Raw genomic sequence first — 16532 nt, 5'->3', positions numbered from 1 at the left:
AAACTTTTTTCAGGATTTTTCATTTATCTGGGTGAATTAAAAGACTTTCAGATACCACAATGATTTAGTTCTTTCTAATTAGATCTAGAATTATAAGGAGCAAGTACTTTTTGATCTATCAAACACTTTTTCAATGCCCTAACAGTAGAAAAAACAATTAATTTCGATTATATATTATACCGTTCTTTCCATGAAACCACTTTTTGTATCATTTCAATATATAAATTCGGGACAAAACGGGCTAATCTCAATTTTTATTAATTTTCTCAATTTTTAAATTTCGACCCAAAATTTTTATGAAACATATTTTTTATACTTTTTTTCATTATTTTTTATTAGTTTAATGTAAAAATGAGTTGAAGATATTATATTTAGCATTTTAATAATTTTTTAAATTCATGTTTATGAATTACGGCATGTAACAACGATCTCTTTTTCTGCGTTAAAGGTAAAATTTTCCAAACACGACTCACGTCAAAACAATATTTTTTTGATCAACAATATTTGAATAGATCTAAGAAAAACAGTTATTCATAATTGAAATTTCTTTAATTCGCAAAATCAATTATTGATAAATTTATGAAATTTTCTAACTTTTTTGGGAGGTATTTTATATTTTAGTACAAATATCATTCCTACAGTTTTGTAATTGGAATATTGGATTAAAAAAATATAAAAGTTACACCGGTGTTCCATCTGCGTTTACGGGTTAAATTTTTTACCGATAATAAGTCAGTTTATGTCCCTTGCTAAAATCATCGTATTGTTTATTTTTAATTTGTTCGTGACTCATCAATATTGTGAAACCGTAGTTCTATATCATACGCGTATTATGAATATGTAAAAAAGAAATAAATTAAATATTGTGTCACTTTAATTCCAGATAAGACCAAAACAAACCGGTTTATACAAAAACCTCACCTTCCGTTTTAAAACATTTTTTAACAGATTTCATAATTTTATCACGAGCGTAATTTATTTTAATGACATGAAATACAGCTGCCGAAATTATTAACATCAAAGAGATAAAATACTCTTTACTGAAGAATTATAAATTAAAACTGTCACCGTATATCAACCAGATATTAAAATTAGACAATATCGGATGTTACTTTTTTTTTACAGTAGCCCTTTACAGAGAGCATCATTTATAATTCGTTTCTAGTTCACGAAGCGTTGAAAACGTATGAAGAGTCATCAAGCTTAATCCTTTGATAAAAATAATGAAAACATAATTCGTTTATTAATATAGCTTGCGGTGGAGTTTTACACATTACAGACTTATTTTAAAAATGTCGATAGTATCAGCAATAAGAAAAAGAACTTTATCGAACCAACCAAATATCGATTTTGAAAAATTAACCGAAGATGTGGTTCCAGAATTCACTGTTATACCGGAATTCGATTCCATATCAGTCGAAGTGGCTCATCCCGAGAAAGGGTCAGGTAAGATAATCATTTATAATTAGAGCCCCGGTGATATATCTGGAAATGTTAGCGTTTATTTAAAACATAGTAATGATTATATTTTAAAAAGCATTCCCATGACGTATCATGTTTTACGAATCCTTATACCTGAGCCGTAGCGGCTTAGGGGATAGAGTGTTCGCCTTCCAATGAGGTGAACCGGGTTCCAATTCCAGCGATGGTTGGCCGATACGAATTCTGAACCCAGCTCGCTTCGACCGCAGCGCTGACGCGAAATATTCTCAGCAGTAGACGGATGATGGGTTAGAGTCTTCTTTCCGTCAGGCTAACCGTAGGAGGTTTTCGTGTTTTCCCTCTTCATGTAACGCAAATGCGGGTTAGTTCCATCAAAAATTCCACCACGAAGACAAATTTCACCCAATACTTGATCGAGGAGTTCCCTCGTCATCTGGATTGGGTTCAAAATTACAAGGCCACGGAGTTGAAGATTATCAGTCGTAAACCCTAAATTGGGTCAGCTGTTCACCGACGGTTGTAAAATAAAATAAAAATCCTTACGCCTTGCTTAACCTAATATTCGAAAATTAACGTCAAGGATAGTATCGTTATCGATAATGATAAGTATCGAAGACGATAATGTTGTGAGTATTATCGGTAACATATACAATTCGTAATGTTCGTAATCGGTAATGCAATAATTCGTTATTATTTTCTGCATAATATCATATATATATCATCATATATCATCATATGTCATTATGCTATGTATATGATCATGTATATCATGATATCATGTATATATATCATATACATAGCATAAATATCGGATACATGGGTATTATTAATAAGGATTGTTTACGAAAATGATAGTATTGCGAGATATATAAATAAAGCTAATTATCAGAAATGATATCCTCGTGAGTGGTAATAAATTATTAGGTAAGGAAAGTATTGACTTAAATAAAAATAATGTAAACTATATGAACGAAAAGATATCAAAATGTATAGTAAAATGTCGATGTTTCGTTTCATATGAACTTTGGAATCATTTTTTTTAAAGATATCTTCTAAATATCCATTTGACAAAGCAGCAGCGTCCTATTAAAAATTATAATCTGACAGCCAATTGCTGAGATCCAAACTTCTTGCGCTTCGCAAAAAAAAAAATATTTTCTAGTGGTAACTAAAGTTTAGTTATTTTTAGTTTAATATTTTTCCTTTGAAGTAATTTTCCCACCACTACATATCAGAAATTCGAAGTATCGTATGAAGTTCAAATTGCAATTAATACCAAACATAGTTATGCTTTTAAAAGTGAGAATAATTTTCCATATTCTACTATTTAATTCTCAAACAATTTTCGAAATCTTTTGTGGTGAATGGAGCGGACCCCATTTTCAGAGATGCCAACTTGCTCCGGACAGCAAATATATATTTTAAAGTGGTAGTTTATCAATTGTGATTCTTCGTTTAATAAATTCAATTTGATAGATTCTTATCCGCCACTATTTCTAAATAATTCGCAAGCTTATATAATTCACCACTTAATAATACTTTAGTTATGCTATAACTTTTAAAATGCGAACAAAAATAGTCAAATATTTGCAAGATTTACGTTGTAGTTATTTACCGTTATTGTAATTATTTTGGCGTGTCCGGAGCAGTTGGCATTTTTGCATTTGATAGTTGAATATTTCTAATTAGTAACCGTAATGGAATATAATCACTTGAATTTTTAACACTTCCTAGTAGTGAAGTATATCACGTTTCATCAAAAACATTTATGGACAAATGTTAATATATTTACTTCTTTTTTATTTTTCTAGAACCTACGGTCACTGGTCTATTCACCGAATTTTTAAAAAGGTTATCTTCTAAAAATATTCATTCAATTATTGTATTTTTTAGAAAAGATATCCGTTATATACATCAATCCAATCACCTAATTGTTTGACTTGTTAATGTCCAAATTTCTTTATCTATCCTTCCCCCGAAATTTTTTAAACACCTATATTTTGTAAATATGCATCCAATCATCAATTCAAGGCTACCAACTACTACGCTAAATATTTTATTGAATTGTAGACAATAAAAAACTAAAGCTTACAGAACTTTAGACAACTTAACCAGTATTTTTAACCTCTTTAATAACCATAAACGAAGTGACTTTTAATATGTACGCTATTAAATTACTTATAAGTAGTGGTGTGAAAAATAAATTTAAATCAAATTTACGAAATACTGAATAATAAATTAAAGCACCACCAGAAGAAATTTTTCCAAAAAGCGTAGAAAGTTGGAGGGTCTGACGATTTGATTTCTTTAAATTAGCCATCTTCAGTAAATATGTATATACAAGTACAGAATTTTTTAGATTAGATATCTTCTAATCGTCCATCCATTTTCTGAGTACTTTAAACACACCATGTACGTAGCTATTAAATTGACGAACAGTTTTGTCATTAGTTTTTAGAATAATTTTAAACTAAGCTTCCTGTTATTCAAAAATACAACTCATATTGAAGCAATTAAAAATAAAATTTAACAGAAATCTTATTTTTCAGTGTAAGATCATTGTAACGAGTACGACATACTACGGAAAATTCGTTATTACGACAAGTTCCCAAATCATCTTTAAAATATTGACATTAAAGTTTTAAAAAATGTAATGTTTATTATAAACTGAAAATTTCTAGCCTCCCGCTATTGCGAAATTTTTTTATTTTTTTATCTCTCTTTTATGTTTATAAAGTCATGTGTGGGTGACCACCGGTCAAGTTATCTTTCTCCTTACAAAACAATTTTTTTTAAGAATCTTGCCACACACATCAAAAAAAACTAGTACATACAACTCTGTTTTTCTCTTCTTGACAACTTACTATTGAAATCAATATTTAGTGCTATCGTTGACGTTAAAATCTATTACACTTCATTTCATTTTTTTTCCTTGCTTCTTACAAAATCTCCCCGCTCAGTGCTATCGATTACGTTAAAAACTATGACTCTTCATTTCACTTTTTTCCTTGCTTCTTACGTCCCCGTTCAGTGCTATCGATTACGTTAAAAACTATGGCTCTTCATTTCATTTTTTTCCTTGTTTCTTACGTCCCCGTTCAGTGCTATCGATTACGTTAAAAATTATGGCTCTTCATTTCATTTTTTTCCTTGCTTCTTACAAAATCTCCCCGTTCAGTGCTAGCGATTACGTTAAAAACTATAGCTCTTCATTTCATTTTTTTCCTTGTTTCTTACAAAATCTCCCCGTTCAGTGCTATCGATTACGTTAAAAACTATGGCTCTTCATTTCATTTTTTTCCTTGCTTCTTACAAATTCTCCCTGTTCAGTGCTATCGATTACATTAAAAACTATGGCTCTTCATTTCATTTTTTTACTCTCTGCAAAAACTTTCCGTCCAGTCTATATTTTATAAGAAAAAACAGTCTACTTTTTTTAGATATATATTTCAAACCAAAATAATTACTCAATCTGTAAAGGAACGTTTCTTTTAGTTCATATTTTGCTATTTTCAGTGCTGATTTATAATATCTGAATTTGTTCTAGCAACAACCTTCCTAATACGTCAATTCCGTCTGATATTGTGAATGGACATTATAGAAGTATTTTATTGTATTTAATTTTAATCTCAAAGAGTGAAGAAACTGTAGTAGGCTATTATGACACTGCAATAAAACAAAACTTCTCAGTTCTACAGATGTCATATAAAGGTGTCAAAAAATGCTATAACTGAAAAAGTAATAATACTCAAACAAGAAGAGTAAAAATGTACACAAAACTTAAGTATGTACATAAATGTACTTAAACTCCAATAAAAGCCTCAGCCTCGTAAATTTGACAGATCACATAAATTTATATTGTAAAGTTTTTATATTTAAAAGCATCAATTACGAGTTTGTTTGTTTTTCTTGTCTCATCTTAGCTAATATTTTTCTTTTAAATTTCTAATAATTTTCAAACTTCATAATCAAACAAGGAAGGAGCTATGTTGACTCAGTGGATAGAGCTCTCGTCTTTGATATACCCTGCACGGAATCTTGCCCTATATACCCTACACTGATGTAAGTAAAGTGCAGTATAAGTTGTTCCGGGTATAAGCCACGGGCGCAACCGAACCATTTTCAGCACACTCATCAGTTTTGATGACTCAGAGGAAAGAACACTCACTTCCCAATGAGATAACCCGGGTTCAAGTCCCAGCGATGGTCGATCCGCACCCGGAACACCTCCCGGATTCGCACCGACAATAATGTTAACAAAAACTATCCTCAGTGGTATACGGATCAGGGGTTAGAGTGCCCTTGAGGTCAGGCTAACCATGAGAGATTTTAATGGTTTTCCACTCTATGTAACGCAAATACTGATTAGTTCCATCAAAAAGTTCTCCACAATGGCAAATTTCTCCCAATACTTGTTCCAAGAGTTCCTTCATCTTCTGGATTAGTTTCAAAATTACAAGTCTACGGAGTTGAACATTGGTAGTCGTAAATTTTAAATTGGGATTGCTGTTCAACGATGGGTATTAAATAAAATTAAAATCAAACAAGGAAAATAAATGTTAAAGTAAGAGCATGAGGCTCTTATCGATTTCGTATGGTCTTCGAATCTATTCAATGACTCGATTTAGAATTATTTTGTAACTGTGTATTAACAGCTATTAAAACTAACGAACAAAATATAAACATTCTTGGTCAAACGTTAATCAAAAAGAAATGTTCGATATTAAGGAAATTCGAAAAATTTGGTGTTGCATTTTCTCTGGCTCCCAACAACACTTGAAATAAAGTGTCTATGCATGGTGTTGCCATAGTCATGTAAAGGAACTGAAATCATTGTCAGTGGAAAAGAATTAATTAAATTCAAGCCATGCTGTAACAGACGTATGTAACTCAAATTATTCATACCCCGAATTAAAATAATTTTATTAAATAATAAATATTTAGTGAAATAATAATTTTAATACATTTTAATTTTATAAGTTAATCTATTTTTTTAAATAATAATCTTTATACTTCATGCTCTCAGTGTCTTTCTTTTTCTTTTTTTTTAAGAGTATACTTATTTTCTCAAATCTGTCTACGTATTTTAAGTACTTATTCTTTTTATTCTGATACATCTTTCTATAAGAGCTCGCACTTTTTACTTGTTACTTTTTCAAAAATTGTTCTTTTTAGTCATTACTTATCAAAACTATATTTTTAACTAGTTACTTTTTCCTTAATCTGTATTTATTATTTAATATTTTTCAAAACTGTCCATTCTAATCATTACTTTTTCAAAAATGCGCATTTTATATTTTTACTTTTTCAAAACGATTGTTTTTAACAAAAAGCAGTTACTCTCTCTTTAAGTATTTGTATTTTTACTTACTACTTTTTGAAAGTAACCCGTAAATGTCATGAATACACTTAATTCTGTATTAGATTAGTTTTCAAAGAAGTTTGTATTTGAAGCCCAGCGCTGCGTTCACGCTAGTGAGTTTACTCATACTCATATGTGATGGTTATCTTAGCATCAATCCCGCTAGGGGCTCTAACTAATTCATCTGAATGGAAATAAATCGCCGAAGCGCAACTGAAAGGTGAAAGTTCGTTTAACAGAGGGCGGCTCTTTTTTTTAAAAAAATGAAATAAAAAAAGTGGTACTTCAGAGTTTATATCTCACGCCCCAAGCCTCCACACGTTTTTTTGTAGGTAATCCGATCAGACCACTATGAAGAAAAACCTATTAGTGAAAGAACCATTTAATATAAAATCTATTAAAAATTAGAAAGTGGTAGCATATATATGTCTAAAAAAATTTAATTTATGAATATAATTGATTTGTTTAATTTACTTGTCAACCACTACAGATTCAATTCTCAAATATATATGATAAATTTCTCTCACGTACTTTTAAAACAGAATTTGGGATCATGCGCACAAGTGGTTCGCTTTTAAAATAATCTGCGCAGACTACTTATAAGAAACCGTGTGGAGGCTTTTTGATGTAGGAGGTGATGCCCAAGCATGGTCTGGAAATGTTTTAAAGTGTTTAGCTAAATTTTGGAGAGAAAAAACACATTGAGGTATTCAGATCTGCTAAAAAGAATTCCCTATCGTTTATCATGTTGTGAAAACTTCATAACTTATTTCATAAAAATAATGCGTCATAACTTTTTAATTTTTCCACATTGGGGATATCTTGCATTTGGTAATGCATTCTGGAACAACGGCTCCAATTTTTTTTTATCCATTGGCGGATCTTGTTTTGAGTTTGATGGCGTGCGCACCGTATTCGGACGTCATCACACTTTTCAACTGTGTTTAAGAGTAATAATAAGCAGTGCGCATGCGTTGCTATGGCGATAGCTTCTGTTTGAGATAGCTGGGGCCAGAGAGAGCCCATGAATACTTCTTGAGTTGTGAATAAAAGAGAATTTCATCATTTGAACGATATTTTTGTTTTGTTTTTAATGTTTTACTTAAGAATCAGAAATTCTAACCTGCAGTTCAAACTGGATCGTTTTCACTACTAATTTAGGTGAATATCACAAATAAAGAGATTCCCAAACTGATTGACATGGTCCAAAGGATAGAGTTTTTATTTTCCCCAGCAGGCAATCTTTAATGTATTTACATCATAATAATTCAAAGAATTTTTATATTCTTTTTATTATTAGCTTATAATTACTGCCTTGACTGTGATTTTAATAAAAGTATGACTACTGAAAAAGGAAAAATATTTTGTTACGTCTTAAAACACAACACGCAATACGGCGGTGACAGTGGCTCTTAGGATTTTTTAATATAAAAGAAAACTCAATATGCTTTACATGGGTTTTTCAGCAAAATTTTTTTTTCTAATTTTTGTTTCCAATTTTCATTTCAAAATACACTGGAATCAAGCTGTTCCAATTTCTTAACCTTGATATATATATGTCAGGATTTGATGAACTCATGATCTATTAAAGTACTATTTGTTCAAAACTATCATAAAATGAATATTTATGAGTCCTATGTCGCAGCAATACGCTTAAATACTATTTGTTTAACGTGACTAATACAAGATTTTTTTTTACTTAAATAATGGAACAAATCTCGTGTTGTGTTCGCATTTAAAACCGGATTAAAACTAGTTCAGTACATAAAATACCAGTTTTCACGAATTTGGGAACTAAAAAAAAATTTTGTTAAGACAGCTCACTAGAAATATTTGCTAAAAGAACTGCCTATAAACTTGTATGCCTCATTTTTGGACAACTGTTTTGAATGCCAATATCACAAGAAAATTATTTTTGGTTGAAGATAAAAAATTAATAATTATTCATCTTTGCTAGACGTCCTTATTATAAAATTAAATGACCGTCTAGGTTTTCAACCAGCTTTAGTAGTGGTAGAAAAACCAGGAAAAGCATTAAATTTCAAAATAATACGTGACCGTCAACACAATGCTCTTTTGCTTGAGTGTAATTTTCAAAAAAACAGACATGTGTCTTTTTATACTAACATGTAGTGGACAAAAATATAGAAGCATTTCTGTACAAACTCTACGCAAACAAATTTTTCAGGGATGCCAAATTTCTACGCCTTTTATTGAAAGTAATTCTAGATGTACCTAAGTTTATATATTATTTTTAATTCATTTGAACTTATTTTATATACCACTACATATTAATGATTTAAAAGTGTAGATACAACTCCACATTGTACTGTGCTATCGTGGTAAAGCTTTTAAAATGTTAGCAAAATTACCAAAAATTATGAAAGTTTTGGTTCTTATATGTTTACCATTCTATAAAGTATTTTGCATAAAACATAGTGGTTGACCGGCCCAATTTTCTATTGACAGCAAATGTTTTGGAAGATTTTACATGACAAAAAACTGTTGGCACAATTTAAACACGATTCATAGGACAACTACGATTTCACAACACTCGCATGAAATGTGCTGTCACTGGAGCCGTAATTTTACAGTATTAAGTTGTTGAAAGGTTTCATGAGAGGGTGCTGCAAGACTTTCTGTTGTTTACGTAACGCTCCCTACAAGAGAGCACGTTTAAAAAGGTACAGTGGACTGACCATAAGCGGCGGTTTCCAATCGATCACCGAAGTCTCTGACCTCATCATGACTGGCTGCTATCAGGGAGGGTGTATATGACCTCTTTGACCTGACTTTGAAAAGACTGAAGGTGCTCGGTCATCGTTAAATTGTACTACTTTAAAATTTACAACTTCGCGAGCAGGTCGTCTACATACCATAGCGTGGCAGCCATCCAGGATCAAAATTGTGATGGCGTGTCTTCAGATCATTTTTAGGGATGCTTTCCAAACCGTTGCCAATAGCCCATTACTCCAGTTCTAGTATGACATAAATGAAAAACTACTACTGCTTAAAATGATACGAACAACATAAGACTTTAACCAGACTAACCATATGGTGGATCACCGTACTTTTTACAGATGAGATACTAACTTAGGGTGTATCTTTATCTGTAGAGATTATGAGACACGATACCATCCCTTCTTCATGAATGAAAATGATCTTTATCAGGGTTCTCACTACCTTGAAAATTTTTTAAAGTGGCAGCAGACGTGAGATATATCTAGACGTTTTTAACTATCAATAAATATTCAATTTAACACGTTAAATGCCACGCTAATTTTACATGGCTTTCTCCTCGGGCCACACGGTAAATAACTACAAACTAAATTTGCAAATATAGACAGATTTTGCTAGTTTATGAAAGGTTTAGCATGACATATCTTACTTGACTTGATATGTATTGTAGCAGAGTACCTGACCGCTAAGAGGGCATCTCACTCCTTCTTCTGATGAAATGGTATAATGGCTGAGACTTATTGGCTTTGATAAAAAAAATATTCTAGTGTTGACTGTGAAGCCTCTGTGAATTTACAATCACATCTGAGTATGACTTTAAAAGAAAGTGGTAAATTATATATGTCTACAAATTTTTTAAAAATAGTGGTGGATAAAAATCTTCTAAATTGAATTTATTAAGCCAAGAATCACAATAATTAAGTAAATTTTGAATAAATTCTCTGCAATTCCATAAAAGAGAGCAAATTTTATAGTTCTATATCATGTTATACGCTGTCAGCCAGCTGTTTTTTCATGGCCTATGTGAAAGGTCAGTGTCAGCAAGCGGTGGTTAACGCGGCCTAAATGTAATTTCAGTGTCAGCCACCGGTGGTTGACGCGGCCTAAATGGAAAGTCCAGTGTCAGCCACCGATGGTGTTAAAGATAATATGCATCGGTGCAACAACTAACTCGGGGACAATTTCATAATTCACAAACGAAAGATAAATTTAAGCATATTTCTGCAGACTTGAAAAATCTTACCTACCATTCATTTATTTTTTGAAGGTCCTATGAACCCTGTTTATAATCGCATATATTCTCACCCAGAAGTCTTAGCTCCTCACAGTATATAAATTGGTAAAGTAACAATTACGATTATGCTTCATTATTTTGTACATGTATTGCACAGGGATGCCAACTGCTGCTGTCTCTATAAAAAAATTAATGTGATGGTTTAAATTACGAATGCGCACAGGCAGACAAAACAAACTTAAACCAAATTTATTAAATGAAGATTCATTTATTCAAACATAAATTTAAAATAAAATTTCCCGCAAAGCGGGAGCAGGTTCATGGTATCACTGCATACACTTAAAAGCTTCCATATATACTTTTCATATATTTATTTAAATCGTTAGTAAAGGCAGCGCCAAAATCATTACAATTCAAAATACATCAAAAATAAAAGTTAAAGCATAAACTTGGTTGCCACTTCATGTGTTCAAGTTAACAAGTATCATAAATAAACCCTTTCGAGCCGACCATGGCTGAAAGTCCTTATATAGCAAGACGGAAAAGAGTAAATACTGGTATGAAAGACATTTCATTCTAGTATTTTTTTCGAGAAAAATAAAATATCTGTAACTATCAATACTTCTTTTATAATTTTAGCATATATATAAAACTGCTAATTTTCTAAGACAAAGAAGATATTGTTGCATATTTTAAAAAAAGAATAAATAAACTCCTCCCAAAAATTAGCTATAACTGAAATGGTTTTACTACCAGTCTTTCCTCTTTTCCGTCTCGCTTTCACCCCTGGAGCCGACTGTCACAAATACGTGACAGCATAAAACGGTATCAATCAGGGTAAAGAGATAAAACTGGTGATCAAAGTAATTCTTTTGCAGTTTATTCGTGGGCGGAGTTATAATTGTTTGATTTATTTAATTCACCATTACTTTGTTCAGAATAAAACTATTTATTTATACTTTGAAATAACATTGATTATATATATGATTAAACTAACAATAATTAAAGAAAAAGAAAAGTAAGTCTGTCAAATTAGCAATGCCTACGTTTAAGCTACCGTTTTTTATTCATTTACATCCTGATTCTGATTTTGTACGAATGCTTTTATGAATCACCCGTCCCCAAGGGGTTAAAGACATCATAGCTATAAAATAGTTATTTCAAGATTATGTAGGGCTGCCAACTTTCATCGCTTTTTGTAAAAATGTATTCTAGTGGTAGCCATGGCTATGTTTTAATGTATTGTTTAAAATTCATTTAAAATTATTTTTCACACCATTAGATACATATAAATGAGTTAAAATTCCATATGCTACGTCATTTTGTTAAAGTTGTTTCGTGGCGAGGCTTTTAAAATGTCTGCAAAATTACCGAAAATTCTGAAAGTTTCGGTTTTTTAAATGTCTACCACTCTATAAAATATTTTGCAAAAAGTGTAGTAGTTTTCAGGCCTGGTTAGAAATTATTAGCGGACTTCTGAGCCTCCCTCCATTTAACCAGAAAATATTTTATGTAAAATGTTTTGCTATTGGAACAAAAATCTAAAGAGCGAAGCTGCCAACCTGGGAATGCTAACTCACCACAATATTTAAAGAGATCGTGAAATAACAAATGTGTTAGTGAATATTTTTAGAATATCGCCAGTACTTGGCTTCAAGTTATGTTTATACGGTCTTTTATACATTTTATTTTTTCAAAATGTAGCAATGGCTAAAATGACCGAAAATGATTTTGAAACAATTTTTTTTTCTTGAAAAAAAGGCTTAATTAAATTCTTGATTTTTACGTTTGTAAGCTGAAACTAAAAACTAAACTCAGTGGTGCGATAGCCCATAGAGAGCAGAGGCCCACTATGCAAATCTCAGTTTTCTTGACCTTGGGACCTTGGGCTCTGGGGTGCCGGTGCAAATGTTCCGATTAGGTGGGCAGCCGAACGCGAAACCCCAGTGTTTAGTTCCCAAGCATGCTTGATACTCATTTATCGACCCACTGAAAGGCTGAGTCAACCTTGCCTGGTCCGTGGATCGAACCATGGATCTGTGGCACTCAGCCTCCGGGCGTCTATGTTTGTAAGCAGAGATCCTAAAATTATAAATTTAAAATTAAGTTTAAAAATTTATAAAATGTTTTTCATACTAAGGAAATTTTTGAGCTTAAAAGCTACACATTTTTCATGTTGCGCTAATTAATTTAATACGTTAATACATTAATTTTTTCTCTGTTACTAATGTGATTAACTGTTTTTTAAACTGAAATCTTAAAAACAGAGTACAAAAATATAATCAAATGGAACTAAATATATTGTTCAATATTGAAGGAAAAAAATATAAATATTCCTAATTAAATCTTGATAAAAATTACAAATTGACACTTATACCTTAACTATTAGTTCAAAATATAACTAACATTATACAAAATTTCAAAGAATTCTACGATAAATTATTTCTTTAATGTATGTGAAGAAATAAGAATTTTTCAAATAAGATATCTAAAAGAAATTTTTTCAAAATCAGAATTCTACAGAAAATGTCATTTAAAATGCAAGAATATTCTGAAATTTCAGATAATTCTGACAGCAAAACATTAGAATTTCGCTTTCAGGAGTGAACTTTNTCTACGATAAATTTTTTCTTTAATGTATGTATGTGAAGAAATAAGAATTTTTCGAATAAGATATCTAAAAGAAATTTTTTCAAAATCAGAATTCTACAGAAAATGTCATTTAAAATGCAAGAATATTCTGAAATTTCAGATAATTCTGACAGCAAAACATTAGAATTTCGCTTTCAGGAGTTAACTTTGGATTTCAATTACGTCTATCAGCATATGAAACAATAACGATGACTTCATTTCTTAGAATCGGAGAACAAAAATTTAAAGGGTTATGAAAGCTCATGAACTAAAGTTCAAATATGAATGATTAATAAAAAAGAATTCGAAATGTTTGCCGAATGTGGATACCTTAAAAGCCTCTTAAATCAAATATTCAAGCTTATGTTTTAAATATTTGAAAGGTATCTCAGGCTAAAATGTAGTAATGTTAGTAGTTCTGAAAGAATGTCGTATTTAACGCGTTCACGCCGGGAAAAGTGAAAATACACTGGTAGAAGAACTATTTCAATATTATATAATATTTGGGAGGAGTTAATCTATTCTCAACAATAACAATTCACTGTAAGGAAATTTATCAAGGCGAAGAAGCAATTCAATATAAAAATTGCATCCGTTAAAAACAATTGGTAGATATGGATATTTATTATTCCCGGAAAAAAACTAAAAAATGAAATTTATTGTAACCAATTTTTATTCCGATGCGCTGCCAAGATGAGACAATCTAGCGTGACCCACCGGTGGGTCACCCCGGCGTGAACGTGTTAAACAAATTGTGGCTTAATAGGAACTCTTATTTTAATCAGCACAATTTTTGACATAGACTGATATTTAATCTTATTAGATATTTATTCTTATTTGTGACATTAATTCTTGCTAGATCACACGAGTAGAATTAAAATTATTTCTTTCTTTCAAGAATAAAATCAACTAAATTAATTTATAAGCTTAAGAAAAATTCAAAATGACAAACCTTTCGGAAAAGTATGAATTGTTGCTGGCTTAAAACAATATGATATAAAGATTTATATATCATAAATGCCACCACGTTTTCTTAACTTCTTTTTATAACGTCTTACATTTAGTTATAATAAAAATTTTATACTTATTTGTTTGTTTCCATAAATCTTTGATAATTTAAATTTTATTTCAAAATACATAGATGATATTGTTACCAAACCGCAGTCACGTCGCGTTACACTATAACTAACAATTTTCTATTGTGATAACACTAAACTTAAGAACTGTTTCGTACTGTCCATTGTTCTTTTTAGTTTACAGCAGATATTCTAATTTTCTTTCGGAATTTACATAAAATTGATTTTCTAAAAAGAGTCTCTTTCTTGACCACATTTGAATTATGACTAAGGAATAAATCACATGGAAATGTCCCATTAAACGTCTGCACGCATGGGGCAATCCCCCGTCGTAATATTTCAATGTTTTTGGTTGAATTTGTCATATCCTCAAGAAAAACAATGCCATTTACAAAAAAAAAATTTAACTCCCAAAGGATTGACAGAATAGAAAATCACAAAAAAGAGCAAAAACAATGACAGCAGCTCGTGTTCTGGTCTCAAAGGTTCTTTGTCACGTTGTTGCACGGACACCTTCTTTATGATCCTGCATAAATAAATAAGCCTCATAGAAGAGCTGAATGGATAAAAAATAGTTATTTATTGATATTTAAATGCATTTGATTAAATTACATATTAACTTTATACGATTTATTGTTTCGTTTGGGGTGATATAAAGATTGCGCTTAGACTTTATTTCTTGTTCGTAATTTACCGTTTACCAATATCTATAAATCCCAAACACTGATTTGAACTGTTTACGTTCAAGCGCTCGAATGGTTATCTTCTCATGCTCTAAGGTATTACGGTAAAATTACCAAATTTTATCCTATATTATAAAGCCATATTTTATAGTTAATCTTGCCTAAATAATTACCAAATCTTTTCGATTAAAATTACCGAGCTTCTTTTTGTGCTTCTATAGAGCCAGAAAAACAGCAAATTTTACCGTATTCTGGTAGTTTAGACCATACTTTTTTATCAGTGTAGTCTGATATCTTGTTCTGATTCTAGTCTATCAATCTTAGTCTGATACCTTACATATAGCTAGTGTATCAATGCTATTCTGTCATTTTGTCTAATAGTGTATCAATGCTAGTCTGACACCGTATCTAATAGTGTGTCCATACACACCTGATACCTTGTCTAAGACTTGTCTAATAGTGTATTTACACATACCTACTACCTTGTCTTAATTATGTCGATCAATACCAGAAATGTCAATAGTTGCGGATCCCAGAAAATAATTAAAAAACCGTAGAGAACTACTGCCTAAAACTTATAGATTTTTGGTAAATTATGTTAACTTTTTAAAAGGCTTAACACAGCTTATCTCGCTGTAACAAAGTGGCGTATCACACAAGTTTTTGAATTAATTAAAAGTAGTAGTGAATATAAGCACTGTAAATTGAATTCACTCAACAAAGTATCATACATTAAAAGATTACCACTCGAAATTATTTATCCGCTGTCCTGAGCAAGCTAGCATCTCTGTTTACCTATTTCTAGTGTATCAATGCTAGTCTGATACCTCGTCTAAGAGTGTATTTATACACACCTGATACCTTGTCTAAAACTTCTCTATCATTATTCATCTGTTATGTAGTCTAATTCTAATCTATCAATACTGGTCTAATACCTTGTCTAATACTACTCTATATAAATTAGTGTGATACTTTGTCATACAATAATCTATCAGCTAGTCTCATACCTTGTTTTAATATACACTCTATAGCAAAAAAATCGACGCACCAAGAAGCAATCTTCCGATGGCTTTGAAACTTCGTATGCATGAATGTTTTGAACAGATATGGCAGGAAGGATGCCGACTGGGGACGTATAGTCCTTAGCGACGAATCCCGCTTCCAACTCTGTACTGACGATCATCGAAGACGCGATTGGAGACGCACAGGGCAGAGGGGGGATCCTGCCTTCACTATTGCACGCCACACCGGCCCTCAACAAGGCATTATGGTCTGGGGTGTTATTTCCTTTGACAGCCGGACCCCTTTGGTCGTCATTAGAGGTACACTTACTGCACAGCGGTACGTCGACGACATCCTAAGAC

General features: G+C 31.5%; 1 protein-coding gene across 1 annotated transcript in view; it reads left to right on the top strand.

The window, feature by feature from the left end:
* Positions 1–1131: 1131 nt before the first annotated feature.
* LOC107437296 (putative inorganic phosphate cotransporter) overlaps positions 1132–16532 on the top strand; it is a 64762-nt gene continuing 49361 nt past the window's right edge. Inside the window, exon 1 of the mRNA XM_071181984.1 lies at positions 1132–1446. Coding sequence (XP_071038085.1) covers positions 1293–1446 — 154 coding nt within the window. The 5' untranslated portion in view covers positions 1132–1292. The remainder of the gene's footprint in view (positions 1447–16532) is intronic.

The sequence above is a fragment of the Parasteatoda tepidariorum genome, chromosome 6 (genome assembly GCF_043381705.1).
Source record: "Parasteatoda tepidariorum isolate YZ-2023 chromosome 6, CAS_Ptep_4.0, whole genome shotgun sequence".
Classification (NCBI taxonomy): domain Eukaryota; kingdom Metazoa; phylum Arthropoda; class Arachnida; order Araneae; family Theridiidae; genus Parasteatoda; species Parasteatoda tepidariorum.
The sequence above is the reverse complement of the archived record's forward strand: the minus strand, read 5'-3'. Positions and strand labels throughout refer to the sequence as shown.